General features: G+C 42.9%; 1 protein-coding gene across 1 annotated transcript in view; it reads right to left on the bottom strand.

Moving 5' to 3' along the window:
• LOC122540015 (vesicle-fusing ATPase) overlaps positions 1 to 21,286 on the bottom strand; it is a 283,493-nt gene that overhangs the window by 203,856 nt on the left and 58,351 nt on the right. The window contains exons 5-7 of the mRNA XM_043675302.2: positions 12,237 to 12,403; positions 10,848 to 10,955; positions 3,057 to 3,132 (exon numbers count right to left, since the gene is read on the bottom strand). Coding sequence (XP_043531237.1) covers positions 3,057 to 3,132; positions 10,848 to 10,955; positions 12,237 to 12,403 — 351 coding nt within the window. The remainder of the gene's footprint in view (positions 1 to 3,056; positions 3,133 to 10,847; positions 10,956 to 12,236; positions 12,404 to 21,286) is intronic.

Below are 21,286 nucleotides of genomic sequence, written 5' to 3'. Positions count from 1 at the left end.
CGCCATCTAATGGTTATGCACAGGATTGCAACACAATTACAACCATTGTATTTGATCAGGCCACCCATTTCAATTTGCGTGACTGTTTTTGTGACTTAAAGCTTCACTAAAACATTTCGAAATAACCCATTAATTAAAAGACTAAAGAACAAAGCTATACTTGACTTTCTTAGCATTTATGCACGCAATTTGATTTATACAAATTTGATCCCATGTTGGATAGTTAGCAATCCACACACCTGGACCAATAATCCCCAGATTGCAAATATAAAGCCGACAATGGTATTTTCAGAGATTGAAATCAGTTTTTTTTTAAAAAAGACATTTTAAAAAATGAAAAGCTGGTACCAGTAAAAACCAAAATTGTCATAAAAGCCAATGCCATTCAGTGAATTGAAAGTTGCCATTCCAACGTAAATGGTCTAGTAAGCCACTCAGTCATTACACTTTTGTATGGCAACAAGACACAGGCATTAAATGACATCACCCACATTCTTTTGAATTACATTTTGAAAAAAGTATTCCAAAAACACAGCAAATTTCAACACTTGTTGTCATGCTTTCAGTGAACATTCATTGTTTCGATACATTTTACACAAAGAAAGCAATCACAAAATAACAAAGATACAAATTAAGTCCAAGTTAGCTACTTCATAGGAGGCCATCATGTCTGTGCCCAGTCGTTGAAATGTATTCAATTAATCCCTCATCTTCATTCTTACCTATTAATTTTTCTTTGAAGTTTATATCCAATTTCTCTGAAAATTACTATCAAATCTGCTTCCAACACCTTTTCAAGTAGTTAAATCCAGATCATGAACTTACTATGTGAAAAGAAAATTCTCCTAACTCTTGCTTAGGTCCTTTACCATTTCTCTTAAGTTTTTAGTTCTCTGATTTCTGCCCCTCTGACCAGTGAATACAGTCCATGTATTTTTTTTTTAAACTCAAAGCTCACCAAATAGTCAATCTGAAACTGAGCCATTCAATTTAGTATGCCTCAAGTTTCTACCATGGGCCTGTGATAAATTAACTCATCTCAAGCTCAGAAAGTGCCAAGATACTGCAATATGACTCGGTAGCCCAGGGCTAGGGAGTGGACAAAAATCATTCATTCACATTTTCCATTCATGTCACTATATAGTAACTCCACTGAAAAGTGAATTCAGTCAGATGTATCATGAAGACAGGATCAGCCTTGGATGCAACATTCTCCATGATCAAAAAGACCACCAACATTCAGGAGTCCAGACATGTGTGAAAAACCATGCAGACATCCAGAAGACTACAGCCATGTTGGATTCAATGTCTTTGAGAATGGAACAAAATGAAGTCTGGGAGAAGGGGCAAATTGTTCATAGTCAAAACAAAAGTGGAAAATGCAACTACTTAAAAGCTACAGATACTCTTTGCATATAAAAAGGCTGACACAGGTGACGGTCAAGCTTATAATTTGCAAAAGAGACAATCTATACCAAATATTACTTGCGATTGTACTTAGGCCAGAAACTTCAAGACAATGATTTTGATATTTGTCTACCAAATATCATTTCAACAGATGGAAAACTCATGTGTACATTGCATGAGACTCCACAGAGCAGTTACTACATATTAAGTGAATAAAAATCCCCAAATCAAGTACTGGCCTCTTCATTGTTGAATTTAAGGCATTTTAATTTAAAGAATTTAAGATTGCCATTGATCTGTGCAAGGGACACTGCTGGGAAAATGTGCAGCATTGTTTGTATCTCAGCATCAGGGATTTGAAATGTGGCCCAAATTGTGAAGTTTCATTGCACAGATCTCCTTAGCTTTCTTGAACCTGTTTAACAAGGATCATTCTCACCATGTTAGTTCAAAATGTGCTATTCAGCAGATAGGGCATGTCATGGGGAACACAGTAGCAACTTCATACAGTCGTGACAATTATCGAAGTTAAGCACCCATTGACATGCTCCACAAATCCGCCTTTCTTAGAAGGTGAATTTTGTGGAAGCAGCCACAAATCTGATAGTAGCACCATGATATGAGTGAATGAACAGCAGCTGCAGCAATACACCGAGAATTTACAAGGAGAGGGGTCACTCCCATCCTACAATTATTAAACTCATGAAAAATTACATTTCACACTACACAAACCTCAGTTATCAACAGCTGTTGCATAAATAGGCTTACTCAAGAAAAATAAAGTGACAAAGTTCAACCTGCTCCAACAAGCCACAGCTGATCTCCACTAAACTTCCCAACCACTGACTTTTCATATGCAATCATGTTCATGAATCAACAGACTTGCACAGTGAATACTGCTCAAGAAAAAAAATTACAAGTGATCTCAATGCACTGTTTTACCTACATTCATGGATGTCGCTCGAATTGAATAGTGGATTTTCATAAATGGGCAGGGATGACTTGCAGAACACATGAGCATATGCCATTCAGTAACTTGAGACTATTCCTTCAAGCAATTAGATCATAACTGACCTGTTAATTAACTCACTCATCATCTTGCTTTCATATTCCTTACATCGTACTCCAATAACAATTTATTAATCTTAGCTCTGAAATTTTCAACTGACCTAGCCTTAGCAGTTTTTCAAGGAAGTGAAGGTAAGGTAACATTTGGGAAGAAAAATGCACCGAGATTTTTGGGAAGGTGGCGGATGAGGGGGCACTGCAATTAGGAAAAGCTCAGATCCTCTAGAATACGTGCAAAAACATGTGCAAGGGAAAGGAGAGAGAGAAACTAATAGGTCCATGAATACATGTTCCTTCAAATCAGCCCAGATTACAAAGATGGAGCTCATTATGACAAGTCTTTGCAACTGACTATGAGAGTAACACATCAGCTGTTGAGAAATTTAATTAACTACATTGTGCAAACTTAGGTATTCTTGCACAATACATTTTAAAATCTGAAGGCAGTGGGAATACCTTTACTGTTGAAACACACCATGTATTTGTGCAAGGATTAGCCACAGGAGTGTAGGTGCTGGTTGAGGGCATCTAATACTTGAGGTGCTGACAAAAATTGAATCACAAGGTTCACATATACTCACCAATGAGATTTAGTGATGAACTATCAGACTTTTCAAATATAACCTGGGAATTGGCTATGGCCAGGCCAAGTTCGATCTGGATTAATAAAATAACACAAATATTAGTTGGATCTCAGAGCCATCTTGTAACAGAAATGCAGCCTAAAAATATCACCACAAGTATTAGCAATTTTTCCATTGATTTAAATCCATCTTCCTTAGGCTGCCTAGCTCAATATCTGCAGTAGATTAAATGAGAATTAAAAGTATGCCCATCTCTCATTCTTTCTGCTGCTACCGAAGCACTCCCACCCACTCATCTGGAAATAGCAAACAGAAAGCCGAGTTCTACCCAGGCATGACTCTTCCCTCTGATGTTTCCTACCACTGCCAAGAAAGGCCATAGCTCCATTCAAATTGGCAAGAGTACAATTATACCAATATTTGTTATGTGCACTTTGCACTGCCTTCTTTCAGTATTTTGCAGTATACTAACAGTGGAATTCATGGAATTATGCAACCAACAAGTCAAGGATGTTCCAAGCACATCTCCATGCTCAATTAGACCAGAGCTCAATATGAGAGCAACCAATGAGGTTGATGCATTCAGAACCAACGTCAGTCAGAAGCAGAGTATGGTTGATTTTCTCTGTATGCCTCCTCTTCAGGTCTTCAGTTAATTAAATTTGTTCTGCCCGATATCAAGAAATAGCTGACCACACAGGACACAGCACAGGCTTGGAATACCAAGATCATCCTCGCTATAGTGAAGGGCTGTGCGCCAGAAATGGCAGTCCCTCTTGCCAAGCAGTTCCAGCAAGTTACAACAATGGCAGCTCGTCAGCAATGTAGAAAATTGCCCATTTTTGTCCTGCCCACAAAAACAGGACAATTCATTTACTCTCCTATGAGCACATGCTCATTTATAACAAAATCATAGGAACACTTGTACAGATCCTTCCAAGAAGCATGTCTTCAGTACAATGACGGTCTTTGACATCAAGGTCACGTGAGATCATGGTATAACTCCACATACCCATCATTTACCTACATCCCTTAATACCTTTGCTTAAAAAAAATCTCAGATTTAAAATGAACCACATAATTTTGATTTAAATCACTGATTTAAAATGAACTGAACTAGCATCATTGCTATTTGTGGAGAGTTCCAAACATTACCACCTTTCCTGGTGAAGGGCTTGTGCCTATTCGCCTGCTCCTTGACCTGCTGTGCTTTTCCAGCACCACATTCTCAACTCTGATCTCCAGCATCTGCAGTCCGCACTATCTAGCACCCTTCATATGTACAAGTGCTTCCTAACATCTCTCCTGAATGGGCTGGAGATGCCGGTGTTGGACTGGGGTGTACAAAGTTAAAAATCACAACACCAGGTTATGGTCCAACAGGTTTAATTGGAAGCACTCTAGCTTTCGGAGCGACGCTCCTTCATTAGGTGATTGGAGTTTGCACGTTCTCCCTGTGTCTGTGTGGGTTTCCTCCGGGTGCTCCGGTTTCCTTCCACTGTCCAAAGATGTGCAGGTCAGGTGAATTGGCCATGCTAAATTGCCCGTAGAGTTAGGTGAAGGGGTAAATGTAGGGGTGGGTTGCGCTTCGGCGGGTTGGTGTGGACTTGTTGGGCTGAAGGGCCTGTTTCCACACTAAGTAATCTCTAAGTAATCTAATCTAAAATCAATGGTAAAAAGCAAAGTAGGGTCAGTTGGTATAGAATCTGTGTGGGCAGAATTAAGGAACCACAAAGGTTGAAAATCCATAGTTGGAGTTATGTACAGACCTCCAAACAGTAGTCAGGAGCTGAAATGCAAGATACACCTGGAGATAGAAAAGATGTGTAGGAAAGGCAAAGTTACAATGATCATGGGGATGTGAATATGCAGGTGGACTGGGAAAATCAGGTTGGATTGCAAAAAAAAAGGAATTAGTGAAATGTTCGAGATGGGTTTTTTGGAGCAGCTTGTGGTGGAGCCCATTATGGAACAGGCAATACTGCATTGAGTGCTTTGCAATGAGGCAGACCTGATAAGGGTTTCTTCACCTTAAGCTCCTTAGGAGGCAGTGATCATAATACGATTCAACTAACTCTGCAATTTGAGAGGGAGAAGACAGAATCAGAGGTAACGTATTACAGCTGAATAAAGACAACTACAGAGACAATGAGGGAGAAGCTGGGTAGAACTGATTGGGAGAGGACCCTGACAGGAAAACAGTGGAACAGCAATGGCAGGGGTTTCTGGGAGAAAGCCAGGAGACACTGCAGAGATTCATCCCAAAGAAAAAGAAGCATGATACAGGGAGTAAGAGACAACCATGTCTGATGAGGGAAGTCAGGGATAGCATAAGAGGAAAACAGCACTCCTATCTCCTCATTTAGCTCGAGTTTTCTAATTTCTCCTATCACTGAACCCACCCCCTTCAGTTAATTTAAAGCCCTGTCCACAGGCCTAATTAAGGGATTCACTCAGACTCTGGTTCTGGCACAGTTCAGATGAAGACCATCCCACTGGAGAAGGTCCCTTCGTCCCCAGTACAAGTGCCAATATCCCATGAATTCAAACCCATTTCTCCCATACCAATCTTTTGAGCCACGCATTCACATGCTTAATCTTATTGACCCTGCACCAAGTAGTTTGTGGTTCAGGTAGTAATCCAGAGATTATTACCTTTTTGGTTGTGCTAATTTAGCTCCTAGCTCCTAGCTCATATTCCCTTAGCATATAATGAGGCAAAGGGCAGTGGGAAACCAGAGGATTGGGAAGCTTACAAAGGCCAGAGGGCAACAAAAGAAAAGAAATAAGGAGGGAGAAGATTAAATATGAGGTTAAGCTAGCCAGTAATATAAAGGAAGACTAAGAGTTTCTTTAGATATATAAAAGGGTGAAAGAGAGGCAAAAGTGGAATTTGGGCCATGGGAAAATGATGCTGGTGAGATCATAGTGGGGAACAAGGAAATAGCTAGGGAACTGAATAATTACTTCACATCAGTCTTCACTGTGGAACATACCAGTAATATCTCAAAACTTCAAGAGTGTGAAGGGGCAGACCTGAGTATAGTGGCCATCACCAAGGAGAAGATGCTAGAAAAACTGAATGGCCTGAAGATGGATAAATCACCAAGATCAAATGGGCCACACACTCCAGAGATAGTGGAGGCATTAGTGGTGATCTTTAAGAAATCGCTAGAATCAGGAGGGTCCCAGATGACTAGAAAATTGACACCCATTTTAAAAAGGACCAAGGCAAAAGCTGGAAAATTACAGTTGAAACTTTATTGCTGGAACAGCACAGCAGGTCAGGCAGCATCCAGGGAACAGGAGATTCGACGTTTCGGGCACAGGCCCTTCTTCAGGAATGAGCAGAGAGTGTTCAGCAGGAGAAGATAAAAGGTAGGGAGGAGGGACTTGGAGGAGGGGAGTTGGAAATGTGATAGGTGGAAAGAGGTCAAGGTGAGGGTGATAGGTCGGAGTAGGGTGGAGGCGGAGAGGTCAAGAAGAAGACTGCAGGTCAGGAAGGCGGTGCCGGGCTGGAGGGATCCGGCTGAGACAAGGTGGGGGGAGGGGGGATGAAGAAACTGGTGAAGTCCAAGTTCATCCCCTGCGGTTGGAGGGTTCCCAGTCGGAAGATAAGACGCTCCTCCTCCGACCGTCGGGTTATTGTGGTTTGGCGGTGGATGAGTCCAATGACCTGCATATCCTCGGTGGAGTGGGAGGGGGAGTTGAAATGCTGTGCCACAGGTTGGTTGGGTTGGTTCGTCCGGGTGGCCCAGAGGTGCTCCCTGAATCGCTCCGCAAGTAGGCGGCCTGTCTCCCCAATATAGAGGAGGCCACACCGGCTGCAGCGGATGCAGTAGATGATGTGGGTGGAGGTGCAGGTGAATCTGTGGCGGATATGGAAGTTTCCCTTGGGGCCTTGGAGAGAAGTGAGGGGGGAGGTGTGGGCGCAAGTGTTGCACCTCCTGCGGTTGCAAGGGAAGGTGCCGGGAGTGGTGGTTGGGTCGGTGGGGGGTGTGGATCTGACAAGGGAGTCGCGGAGGGAGTGGTCTCTACGGAAAGCTGATAGGGGAGGGGAGGGAAATATATCCTTGGTGCTGGGGTCTGTTTGGAGGTGGCGGAAGTGACGGCGGATGATGCGCTGTACATGGAGATTGGTGGGGTGGTAGGTGAGGACCAGTGGGGTTCTGTCCTGGTGGCGGTTGGAGGGGCGGGGCTCAAGGGCGGAGGAGCGGGAAGTGGAGGAGATGCGGTGGAGGGCACCGTCGACCACGTCGGGGGGGAAATTGCGGTCCTTGAAGAAGGAGGCCATCTGTGTTGTACGTATTTTGAACTGGTCCTCCTGGGAGCAGATGCGGCGGAGACGAAGGAATTGGGAGAATGGGATGGCGTTTTTACAGGGGGCAGGATGGGAGGAGGTGTAGTCCAGGTAGCTGTGGGAGTCGGTAGGTTTGTAGTAGATGTCCGTGTTGATTCGGTCGCCTGAGATAGAAACAGAAAGGTCTAGGAAGGGGAGGGAGGAGTCCGAGACTGTCCAGGTGAATTTGAGGTCGGGGTGGAAGGTGTTGGTGTAGTGGATGAACTGTTCAACCTCCTCGTGGGAGCACGAGGTAGCGCCGATACAGTCATCAATGTAGCGAAGAAAAAGATGGGGGGTGGGGCCAGTGTAGTTGCGGAAGATGGATTGTTCCACATACCCTACGAAGAGGCAGGCATAGCTGGGGCCCATGCGGGTGCCCATGGCTACTCCTTTTGTTTGGAGAAAGTGGGAGGATTGGAAAGAAAAGTTGTTCAGGGTGAGGACCAGTTCGGTCAGTCGAAGGAGGGTGTCGGTGGAAGGGTACTGGGTGGTACGGCGGGAAAGGAAGAAGCGGAGTGCTTTGAGTCCTTCGTGATGGGGGATGGAGGTGTACAGGGACTGGATGTCCATGGTGAAGATGAGGCGTTGGGGACCGGGGAAGCGGAAATCCTGGAGGAGGTGGAGGGCGTGGGTGGTGTCACGAACGTAGGTGGGGAGTTAGCCGAACCACGATGGTGGGCAAGATCCTGGAATCCATTGTTAAGGATGAGATTTGTGAATAGTTGAAAATGTATGGTTAAAATACTCCAAAGTCATCATGATTTCATCGAGGGGAGGTCATGCCTGCTAAATCTGCTGGAATTCTTTGAGGAAGTAACAAACAGGTTAGACGAAGGAGAGCCAATGGATTTTATCTACCTGAACTTCAAGAAGGTCTTTGACAAAGTGCCACACAGGAGGCTACTGAGTAAGATAAGGGCCCATGGTGTTAGAGGTAAGGTGCTAGCATGGATGGAAGCCTGGCAGTTGGTCACAAAGCAGACAGTGAGGATAAATTGGTCCTTTCTCAGGATTACAAATGGCGACAAGTGGTGTTACGCAATGTTCAGTGTTGGGACCACACCTTTTCACTTTATACAGTAAAAACCAAGATGAAAAAACTGAGGGCATTCTGGCTAAGTTTGCAAATGATACAAAGATAGGTGGCTGGACACATAGAATTGAGGCGGGGGGGGAGACTGCAGAAGGATTTGGACAGGTTAGGAGAGTGGGCAAAAAAAACGGCAGAAAGAAGTGGGCAAAGAAATTGAGGAATCACACAACACCAGGTTATAATCAAACAGGTTTATGTGGAAACACGAGCTTTCGGAGCGCTGCTCTTTCATCCACAACCACCGCTTGAAGGAGCAGTGCTCTGAATGCTTAGACTTCCAAATAAACGTGCCGGACTATAACCTGGTGTTGCGTGATTTTTAACTTTGTACATTCAGTCTAACACCGACACATCCAAATCATGACTTTTGTAGGAAGAATAGAGGCAAGGTCTATTTTCTAAGTGGGGAGAAAATTCATAAGTTTGAAGTGCAAAGAGTTGGTAGTTATAGGACAGGAATTTCTCAAGGTAAACTTACAGGTTGAGTCAGTAGTTAGGAAAGCAAATGTAATGATGGCATTTATTTTGATAGGGCTTGAATATAAAAGCAGGGATGTACTTCTGAGGATCTATAAGGCCCTGGTCAGACCATATTTGGAGTATTATGTGGGGTTTTGGCCCCCATACCTCAGGAAGGATGTTCTGACCTTGGAGTGCGTTCAGAGGAGGTTCACGAGAATGGTCCCAGGAATGAAAAGCTTAACATATGAGGAATGTTTGAGGACGCTGGGCCTATATTCAACAGTGTTTTGAAGGATGGGGGGGGGGGGGGGGGGGTCTAATTAAATCTAATAGAATACCGAATGGCATTTACAGAGTGGATGTTGGGAAGATGTTTCCATTGGTAGGAGAAATGAGGATCCAAGGGCACAGGTTTACAGTAAGGGGAAGACCTTTTAGACCAGAGATAAGGAGAAACTTCTTCAGCCACAGAGTGGTGAATCTATGGAATTCACTGCCACTGAAGGCTGCAGAGGCCAGGTCATCGAGTATACTCAAGATTGAGATAGATAGATTCTCAAGTATCAAGAGGATCAAGGGTTACGAGAAGAAAGTGGGAGAATGGGGTTGAGAAACTTATCAACCATGATTGAATGGCGGAGCAGATTTGATGGGCTGAATTTGCCTAATTTCTGATTCTATGTCTTATGCTCTGACAAACTACTACCCACAGCGACCCACATCCTGACTATATCTAAGATTCAAAAGTAACGCAATCGATTGCCAATAATTTACTCATTGTCACTCACCATTCTGCTCCAGTCTCAGCACAGTTACAGTGCAAACACGGGCAGAAGAACTTGGAGCTGAGAGTGTCAGCCTCTCTCAAGGAGTGCTGCTAACTGAACTCAATGGGGCATAAGGAATCTTTTTTGTCACTGGAATCACATTTAGCATGAAAAATGTTACTTTCAGAAACCAATCATCTCAGGCCCAAACCACTATTGTAAATGCTTCTTGGGATGATGTGACAGACCTATATAGTTTCACCGCTTTCATCTCCTTCAGTCTTCCACTTCATTTGCAATTTCTCTCCAATAACAAAATAGTTTGTGCCAACAACCAATAAGAACCAGAAAATATTTATGATTAGGCTATTAAGTAGCAATCAATATTTACACCACATTTATGTCCAGCAACATCCTTCTTCAATGGCACATGGGATGCCACTGCTGGAATATTTTAGTGGTTACAGCATTCAATGCCAGGAGGAAGTGGGTAGACTCTTAATGGTGATGGTAAAATTACAATATACTAATCAAACTGTACAGAAATGCTTTACAGTATTTCCGGACTGCAGCAGTTCAAGAAGCTGCTTACCACTATTGCCATCTCAAGACCAACCAGGGTTGGGCAACAGATGTTAGTCTTGCCACTGATGCCCATATCCCAGGGAACAATTTAAAGAAACTCTCTTTCATAAGTCTTGCATCCATAATTACTGCCTGCCATTGATACTGGAATACTCCCTTTGAGGTGTCGACATTGAAACTCTGTGCATAATGCAGTGAAACATGAAAGGCTAATTAGTTTAACCTCTTATGGAGAATCTTCCAAAAACCAAAACTCAAGGCAAAATTTACAAAAGATTGCCTATGATGGAGATCTGAAAACAAAGCAGAAAATCCCAGAAACATTCTGGTCAAGCTACATTCATGAAATGAAAAGCCAAGTTATTGCAGAGTCATGGGTCAAAAATCAAACAAAGGTTTGCTCTAGCGTCCATGTCCTTAATAAATCGTAGATGTGGTCTGACCTATTTAGGGCTTCTTGTGTCATGTCCATTTTTAGCACATTTTACAAACATGGTTTTCGTACCAAACATAGTTGAAAATTAATGTTAAACCCTTACCTTCTGTCGTTTGCCAGAAGCTTGCTCTCCCTTCAGAATGCTGGGGTCCATAGCTTCAATATCTTTCACCAGTAATCCAAAAAGTTTGTCATTAAAACTGAACACAAGCTATGGAGCAAAGGAAGAAATGGGAGAATTATTCACCGTCATGGGTAAACGCCAATTTGAAAACCGAGATTGCACGTGCTGCTTTATTTTGTGATCTTTCAAAACTGGCTGCTTAGTTAGATATCCCCAGAACTAGAACCATCTAGAAACAGCTATTCATTAGAGTTGATAAATTGATGGCCTTAAAAAGCCAACAAACAATCAAAGTTCATAATCTCAATCAAGAATCCTCACAACTTCATATATTCAATGAATTGCCAAAAAACATTATCACATTTCTGGTTACTGAGGAGTAATGGGCAGGTTATTAACTGGTTACTTATTCCTTGACTTAGATCAAACTAACACCACTTTGCGGGGCATTCACCTGCCAGTACTGTTAGAAAATTCTGATTAGTACGTATTTTTACAATTAGAAAAGAACCTTGCTCTTCCATAATGTGAAGGATTCACTTGCTATGAAAAACAAAAATAGGACTAAAGAAGAAAAAGAAACTTTATCTGCTTTCAGCCAAACTTTGGTCAGCTTAGTTGGTCATCACAACTGCAAATCAATAACCAAACAGAAAGGGAATGAGATCCAACATGAACATGTGAAGCTTTCCCCAAGTTGGATGAGGGACGTGTCTACAATTCATGTGGACAGATTCACTGCCTTTAACATTTAAAATCCTGGGCAAGCAACAAGCAAATACAAAAGTTACTTTTTATTTGTGTAACCTATCACAGATTTGCCACTTTAAATTTCTGTTTATCCAATCATTCTCTGCCAAGTATAAAAGGACACTATTAATAAAGACAAAATACCGTGATGCGTTAAATCTTAAACAGAGAATCCTGGAGAAACTCACCAGGAAAAGTAGCATCTATGGACAGAGGAACAGATTCAGAGTTGCAGTATGTTGGAAAATGATTTTTTTAATACTTCTAGCAGGGGCAGAGGTAAAGATAAAGACCCAGTGCAAAAGACAAAGAAGTTGTTCATCTCCTCCTCCCTCCTCGGTGTCCAAAGTCCTGATTGCAGCTTCCAGGTAAAGTAGCATTTCAACTGTATTTCTTTCAATCTAATCTGCTGCATTCACTGCTCACAATACAGTTTCCTCTCTAGCTATCAAAAGTATTCAAAAACATTTTCCACACCTTTCAGTTCTGAACAAGTCTTTTCAGATTAGAAGTGAAAAAACATGTTTCTCTCTCCACAAATGCTGTCAGACCTGATGAATTTCTCCAGTATTTTCTGTGTTTGCTTTATAATTCCACCCAAGCAACAGGAAGCTGTACCTGCTGGCCGGTGGAAAACGCCTGGTTGTTGAACTGCTGAATGAACTCCGCTGCCATCTTATCAGTGTCATATGGGTTTGAGTCCACACTCTTTTTCTGCAGGAAGTCAATTTCAATCATCATGGTTCCAATACACTGCTTTGTTTTGTCAAAGACATAGGAGGATACTGCCACAAAAAGAGAGAGCAGGAAGCACTGAATAATTGGTCATGTTTCATCAATTTTTCCCCAAAGCAAAACTTCATGTCTCAGACGGTCTCAATTTCAGAGCCTCAGGCTTGATTTAAGGCCTACACATTGGGATGCCTAGCCATCTTATCCCTCCAGCATACCATTCAATACAGAAGATGATGTGTAAAAAATCCTGGCTAGAAATAAAAATATTTTTCTAAACCAAAAAAAGCAGAGTCAGAGATTATGCGAATCCAAATAACAGCACATCCAAACAGACAGTATTTGCTGAACACTACATTCCTCAGAGACTCTGAAGATATAATTTTTTATATCACTTGATTCAGTTGGGGCAAGTCACCTCTGCTACATCACAAGTGAAGACATCAATGACTTTCAGAAGTAGAGAGAGACTTTTGCATGGGCATATTTTTAAAATATAAAAAGTGTCTTTGCATTTATTTGATTTGGAATAAGTTCGTGACTCTATATAAAAAAATGTTCAGCACCATGTGTTCAAACTGAGCGGGCAGTCCATATAAGAGGCATCATGTATATACTGGTGAGAACCAAGGACAATAGCTTTGATCCCGTTAACAATGAGCCAATTGATATTTCAATGAGTCTCAGTCTGCAGAAAAACATAGAAAGGTTAACCAAGTGGACAAAAGCTTGGCAGATGGAATATGTGGGAAAATGTGATGTAATGGACTTTGGCAGAAGTAGTGAAACTAGCTATTATTTAAATGGAGAAAGACTGCAGAAAGCTATTGCACAAAGAGACTTGAGACTCCTCACACATAATTCACAAAAATCCAGCATCCAAGTTCAGTAGGTAATAGGGAAGGCAAATAGAACGTTGGCATTTATTTCAAAGGGAATCAAGTATGAAAACGGAGATTTTACTAAAATTTTACAAAAGACTAGTCAGACCACAACTGGAATTCTACAAACAATTCTGGGCCCCATATCTTAGCCAAGCTGGCATTGGAGGCAGTTCAGAGAAGGTTCACTAGGCTGCTATTGAGTATGGAAGGCTGACTATGAGGAGAGATTTAAGAAGCTGAGTCTGTACTTATTGGGTTGAGCAGAATGAGATGCAGCCTGAATTGAAACACAAGTTTTTGGTGGACTTGACTGCAGGTGCAGAAAGGGTGTCTCCCCTGGGGAGAGTCTTGAGTCAGAGATCATGATCTCAGAATAAGAGGTCACTTAAGTGAAATATGAAGAGAAACAACTTCTTTTAGAGGGTAATGAATCTGTGGAATTCTTTATTACACAAGGTTGCAGAGGCTGGGGCATTATGTATATCCAAGGCTATGGCACACATGGCTTAAATCAGTAAGAGAAACAAAGGCTATACGGTAAAGGCAAGAAAGTTGAGGATTGTTAGACTCGATGAGCTGAAAGGCCCACTCTGGTCTAATATATTATGTCCTTGTGAGCCATGGTCTTGATGTGATCAAATATGTGGGAAATATAATGAGTGGATTAATCGACAGGACCAAGATGTGGCATTGATATCATTATAACACATTAACTGATCATACCTCTTGATGGCCCAAAGGACAAACAGAACAGACAGATAGAAGTGAAACAGTTACAATATTTATAAGAAATTTGGACAGGTACATGAATAGGAAAGGTTTAGAAGAATATGGGCCAAATGCCAGCAAATGGGATTGGTTTAGTTTGGAAAACTTGGTCAGTACAGATGAGTTGGACCAAAGGGTCTGTTTCCTCGCTATGTAACTCTACGAGTCTTAGTGGGATGAACAAGGAACCCTGATAGTTCACACAGATGCCTTTGTGGACAAAATGGCTGCAATGGCATTTGAAGAATCATGAAAATTGAATCATGAAGCTGTAGATGCAGTAGAGAATATGCTGTGTTCAAAGTGGCAAAAATGTGAAGAAAGACAAATCAGTATGTTATACTCATTGTTAGCCAGTGTGGATTAAAACCTCGGCAAGAGACTTAAGTGGAACTTTGAGGGGCAAAGTTCGGGCACATTGTCTGCTCTCTCTCTTTTGTCACCCTAGAACATGAAAAATCTGTGCTTCTCGCAGACTAAGCTTTTGGACCACGGAGTCATTTGGTCAAGAAAGGGCATTGCTTTGTGAATACACATCATTTACTGCTTATGCATCTATTAAATCTTTTAATTGAGCACTGGAAAAGATTCCAAAGCTTCAACAAAAGCTGCAAAAGAGATTGGTTATTCTAGCCTTAAAAATATACACATAATACTTTTATAGTAAAATTAATCATAAAACAGCAAAGTCCAACTGTTCACGCAGGTTACATTACCCAAAAACCTCCGACAGTGATTTTACAAAACTGCGAGGATTGCACATGCACAGTATGCAAAGACTGGGGTTGCAATGGGCAACGAAGTGTACATTACATTTTGGACAGGTAAGTAAATTTACATTGGATGGATAAGCAATGACAGGAACTGACGGCATAGAACTTCACAGAACTTATTAGGAACTACTTGCATTCAGACTGCACTTTTCACATTGAAGCATGATACTATTTATACACCATTTTAAAGCAAAATTATTAGAATCAAATGTTTGGCATATTCTCCCAATAATTATATGGTTTCAATCAATAATTAAGCCAGGAGGGGATCTAAGATGTCAGCGATCTGAGAAGATCGCACTGCAGAGCTTCGCATCGCAGCAGGAGCAGGACAGTCCTTAAACCCACCCAACCCAGGTCATCAGAATTTCTTGGGGTGTTGGAAAGATTGTGGAGCCCCAAGAAACATTTAAAAATTGACTTAGCTGTATCTTCAGCTGTCCAGAAATGCCGAAAAAGGGAGGAGGAGGAGCATCTGAGGCCAGGCCTGCAGGTCAGCCTGCAGCAGCCTCAGAGCAGATTACTCTCCAGGACCTGGTGAACCAGCGCTCGAAATCTCGCGAGATGTTGGGAAAACAGATTGAAGAGAAGCTGGCTCCAGTCTCTCTCATGCTGCAGAAGCATGAGCAGAAGCTGGGAGACCTGGAGAAGAGGACAGATGAGGTGGAGCACAGGGTCACAGTGGTGGAAGCTGTTCTTTCAAGGAAGAGATCCAAGCCCTGAAGACGCAGGTTCGTAATTTGCGTGACCAAGTGGATGATCTTGAAAACAGGGGCAGGAGAAAAAATATTCGGATCATCGGTCTGCCTGAGGGTAAGGAGGGTGAGCGGCCTGCGGAATTTGTTGAAAATTGGCTTCTGAAATTCCTTGACTTGGAGACTGGCACGAGAGGATTGAAGATAGAGAGGGCTCACCGGGTCGTAGCACAGAGGTCGAGTCTGGGTCAATGCCCTCGTCCTTTTCTGGTGCGGTTCCATCATTACCGGGATAAGGAGAGTGTCATGGAGGCTTCAAGACTCCAGGGGAAGGATCTAAAGGCCCTAATTTACGAGGGGTCTAAGATAATGTTTTTTCAGGACTTTTCAGCAGTGGTGATCCAGAAACGAAAATCGTATGATGGTGTCAAGAGAAGATTGAAGGAGCTTGGGATTCAGTACTCAGATATCCGGCAGTGCTTCGGATCACCTCAGATGGATCCACGCATCTCTTTGACACATCGGAGAAGGCAAGAGACTTTGTGGGCAAACTAACCTAAGTTAAACAATTGTAGTATGTATAAATATGGTTGCTTGGGTATGCGTTTATCATTCTGTAAAAGAAATGGAGGAAATCCGGTTGGAGCTTTATTTTTTCCCTTTTTTTTAAACCTCTATTGATAATAATTTGGTTCAAACTATGTCTGGCGGTGGTTAAGATGTACATTTTAAATTTCTAAGTTAGGACATACCAAAGGATGGGTGGGGTATTTATTCCCTTTTTTTTTTAAAATAAAAGAATGTTTTTTTAATTCATATTGATATTCTATGGGGTGTTTATTCTTTTTAGCTTGCGCTTGCGATGCGGCTCTAGCTGGGAGAAGTGAAGGTGGTTGAGATGGTTAGATGCCTATTTATGGGCAGTTCGGGACGGGTAGTGGCCCTCTCTGGGCAGGGGGTGAGTTCCCCTACTCAGCGCTACTGGCGCTTTATATGTTAGTTTGTTTTCTGGTTTTTGTTGTTTTTTATTTTTAATAATTTTGTATGTTTGTTAAATGTAGTGTTTTAGTTTATGTAGTTTTTATATTTGGTGGTTCATGCGACACCAAGGCTCAGCAATTTCTGGTTCGGCTTCCTCCTCTCTGGAATTTAAATGTAATTGCAGAAGATTATGGCTAATGATTTGATTAAATGGTGCACCTGGAATACCAAGGGAAGTCACTCATCAATTAAGAGAAAGAAGGTACTCTTGCGTCTTAGAAAGGAGAAGGTGGATATTGCTTTGTTACAGGAGACACATTTGTATGACAAGGAGCATCTGAAGTTACAGCAGAATGGCTTTGACTGAGTATACTTATCATTTAATACCAGAAGTAGGGGAATGGCTATATTGGTTAGGAAAAATCTCTCATTTAAATTGTTGGAATGTGGTAAAGACACATACCGGAGGTTTGTAGTTCTTAAAGTCTCGATAAATGGGGAAGAATATGGCATTTTAAATGTTTATTGTCCCCTAGCTCATCCTCTTAAATTCTTGGTAGATGCTTTTTCTAAACTGATAAGTCTCAAGTCTCGGCACATCATTACAGGGGGAGATTTTAACTGCCTCATGGACCCCACAGTAGACAGTTGGCCTAACTAAACCCTCGGCACAAACTAAACAGTTATTGGGTTTGTGTGGGGAATTAGGATTGGTGGACGTCTGGAGGTGTCTCCACCCTACAGGTCGGGATTTTACGTTTTTCTCCAATCCGCACAGATGTCACACGAGGATTGATTTTTTTCTGACCCCTGCGGTAACCCTGGATCTGGTGGCATCCTGTACGACTGGTAATATTGCCATCTCTGATCATGCTCCAGTGTACCTCATGGTTAAAATTAAGGATGTTACAGTGGATTCAAGGTACTGGCGAGTAGACCCCTTTATTCTCATGGACAGCAAGTTTGTAGAGTATTTCTCTAGGGAATTTCGGGCATTCCTAGACATCAACATAGGCTCGGTTGATAGCTCATCTGTTCTCTGGGAAACTGCCAAAGCTTGTGCCAGAAGGTTAGTTATTTCATATTCCACAAGTAGGAAGCGGCAGAAGGGTGAGCATCAACGTCTCCTTGAAGCACGGTTGAAGGCAGCCGAGAAGGCCTATTTTGACAGACCCTCGTTGGTCAAACTACAGAGGATTACGGCACTGCGGTCTGCACTAAATTCCGCGCTCACGCAGATGGCAAAGGAGGAGCTGGCTTTTGCAAAGCAAAGGTTATACGAGCATGGTGACAAGCCAGGAAAATACTTAGCATACCTTGCCAGAAAGAGAGATGCTCCCCAAACCATTACAGCGATTAGTAAAGGGTCTGGGAACCTAACATGTGATTCTAAAAAGATTAATGTGGCATTCCAGAGGTTCTAAATTATAACAGTCTGAGAATTGTGAGGAGGGGCAGGCCAAAATGGAATCCTTTTTTAGAGATCTGAAGCTCCCGGGTGTGACTCCCGAACAACAGACCTTTCTCAAAGCCCCATTATCAGAGCAAGAAGTGCAGGAAGCTGTGAGGCAGCTATCCTGAGTAACCACACACGCAGATGACAAGCAACATGAATTCGACTGGGACAACACTACTATTATAGGACAACCGACGTTTCGGGCATAAGCCCTTCTTCAGGAATGAGGAAAGTTTGTCCAGCAGGCTAAGATAAAAGGTAGGGAGGAGGGACTTGGGGGAGGAGCGGCGGAAATGCGATAGGTGGAAAGAGGTCAAGGTGAGGGTGATAAGTCAGACTGGGGTGGGGGCGGAGAGGTCAGGAAGAAGATTACCGGTTAGGAAGGTGGTGCTGAATTCGATGGATTTGACTGAGACAAGGTGGGGGGAGGGGAAATGAGGAAACTGGTGAAATCAGAGTTCATTCCTTGTGGTTGGAGGGTTCCTAGGCGGAAGATGAGGCGCTCTTCCTCCAACCGTCGTGTTGCTATGGTCTGGCGATGGAGGAGTCCAAGGACCTGCATGCACTTGGTGGAGTGGGAGGGGGAGTTGAAGTGTTGAGCCACGGGGTGTTTGGGTTGGTTGGTCCGGGTGTCCCAGAGGTGTTCTCCGAAACGCTCCGCAAGTAGACAGGCCTCCTACTTGCGGAGTGTTTCAGAGAACACCTCTGGGACACCCGGACCAACCAACCCAACCACCCTGTGGCTCAACACTTCAACTCCCCCTCCCACTCCACCAAGGATATGCAGGTCTTTGGACTCCTCCTTCGCCAGACCACAACAACACGACGGTTGGAGGAAGCTTGCTTTTGACCTACATAAGTGATTGGGTTTGTGGGGACCCTCTTTCAATATGGCTAGATATCGAAGTCTGAAGGGCTTATGCCCGAAACGTCGATTCTCCTGTTCCCTGGATGCTGCCTGACCTGCTGCGCTGTTCCAGCAACACATTTTCAGCTTAGATATCGAAGTCTCCCAGGCAAGGTGCCCCCTTACTAGTTTGCTGTTTTTGGACAAGGTGAGGACAGTTAGGGAATATTGCCATAACCCAACAGTCATCAATCTGTTAGAGCATGGAGGGCAATTCGGCAGAGAGAAGGTAATATTGGCAAAACATCTTTGTTTACATCTTTAGTGGGTATGCCAAGTTTTCAACCAGGTATGATAGATTCAGGATTTAAACGTTGGGCAGCTCGGGGTATATCTTGCATGGGTGATTTATTTGAGGGAGATGTAATCATGTCCTTCGATCAGTTAGTACGGAAGTACAAGTTACTTAATAGAGACCTCTTTTTTTCCAAGTTAGGGATTTTATTCAAAAAAGGACAACACTTTTGACTGATCTCGACAAATCTGATATAGAAAGAGGGGTACTAAGGGCTAAGAGGACACTCTCTGTCAGTACTCTAGATCACCAATTGGGGGGTGCCACCTCAGATGAGTCTGATCGACTCTGCAAGATGTGGGAAAGAGAGCTGGGTGTTGAAGTTTCTTCAAAGGCATGGGGGGATATTTTGGGAGAATGCAAGGAAGGTATCAATTTGCAATAGGACCCATGCTTTACAGTTGAAGATTCTCCACAGGGTCCACTTAGCCCCAGACTGTTTGTCAAAATTTAAACCAGGGGTATCTTCAGCATGCCCCAAGTGCAAGGTCTGTACGGGTACTCTAACCCATTGTCTTTGGTCTTGTGACAGGCTTCAAACATACTGGAGAGCTGTGGTGGGTGCAATGGAGAGGATTTTAGGTGTAGGGGTGGAGAAGGACCCTATTTTGCTCCTTTTGGGCCTACCCATTATATTTCCTGCAGACTCGCAAAAGGCAAAACTTTTCAATATTCTTACATTCTGTGCAAGAAAGAATATCTTGCTAGATTGGACATCAGAAAACCCCCCCAGGCCTGTTGGGTTGTCGGAAGATTGTTATGGAGCATATTCCCCTGGATTTACTCACAAATATGGTATACCACAAAACAGAATTTTTACACTTCATGGGGGCGGGAGAGAATAGGGAGGGGCGGGAGAGAATGGGGGGGGGGGCAGGAGAGAATGGGGGGGGGCGGGAGTGAAGGGAGGCAAGAGGGAGGGAGGATGGGGGGAAACGGAAGGAGGTTGTGGGGCACGAGGGAGGGAGGTTGGGGTTAAGGAGGTAATGGGTTAATGGGGTGAGGTGGAAGGGTGTTGGGGATTGGGCAAAAAGGGGGTGAGGGGGTGAGGGGTGTAAAGGGGTGGGGGAGGTGTTAAGGGGGATGGATAAAGGGAAGCCTGTCTCCCTGTGAGAGACACACAGACACACAGACACACACTGCTATTTTGTACACAAAGCACACAATCTGCACAGTCATTCAATGTGGCATTTTACGAATTCCTACGTTGGGAGAAACACCAGTCTTAGTCCAAGTTCGGACACAGTCAGAATCTAAACAAGTTGCTTTAGGCCTCACATCTAAAGTGCATTGTCGAACCAGAGATGTCACCTCTTTTATACTGATAAGGCCAGTGAGTTGAAAGAAATTCTGGGGTTTACACATTTATCAATTGAAACCTGTATCTCCATTCTAACTGATCAAAGATATTAACTGCCATCTCAGTGTGCACAGTACATATGCATCAATTGCACGACCTTTTGATCTTTTTCTTATAAGCTCTGTGTCCAACATATCCTCCCTCACTATCAGAAGGAGGAGCAGAGGTCCGAAAGCTTTTCTGTTGGACTATAACCCAGTGGAGTGCGATTTTTGACATAAATACTATGATCATCAATCTGTTCAGAGTCATCAGAAGCAAGCCTAAAATTATAGCGAGTTAAAAAGGACCATGACAGGTTTTGACCACATGCTGAATGACTGCAGTAACACTACATGTCGTAAACCAAACAGCCTTAACCACATTGTCAAAGCAGCTACTAATCTACCCTCAGTTGAAATTCCATCAGTTGCTCAAGCAAATTGACATTTGACACAAACTTCCAACTGAAGCAGTTCAAATGCATTTTTTAATCACAGTTAATAATAACACGCAACATGACCAGGCTCATTAACTCGCACCTGATAGAATCTCAAAGTCTATAACTGAACAAATTATGTGACAAAATGGCCCCCACTTATATTCAGTCTGTAAGTTTCTTGCACAAAGAGCATAGAATCTGGCTGAGTACTTCTGTAATTCCTAAACAGATGATGGCTGCTAGTATGTTCAAGATGAACCTTTGGTTAAATGAGAGAACAAAAACTTATATTTAGAAACAGTATTTCAAAATCTCAGAATGTCCCAAAGTAATTCAGAGCCAATCATTTCTTGAGTGGAGCATTATTTTGCTTGTCGGAAAAGCAACAGACAGTTT

The sequence above is a fragment of the Chiloscyllium plagiosum genome, unplaced genomic scaffold, assembly GCF_037043375.1.
Source record: "Chiloscyllium plagiosum isolate Xiang-an unplaced genomic scaffold, Cpla_swu_hap1 HiC_scaffold_32, whole genome shotgun sequence".
NCBI lineage: Eukaryota > Metazoa > Chordata > Chondrichthyes > Orectolobiformes > Hemiscylliidae > Chiloscyllium > Chiloscyllium plagiosum.
This window is presented reverse-complemented; position numbering and strand designations above follow the sequence as displayed.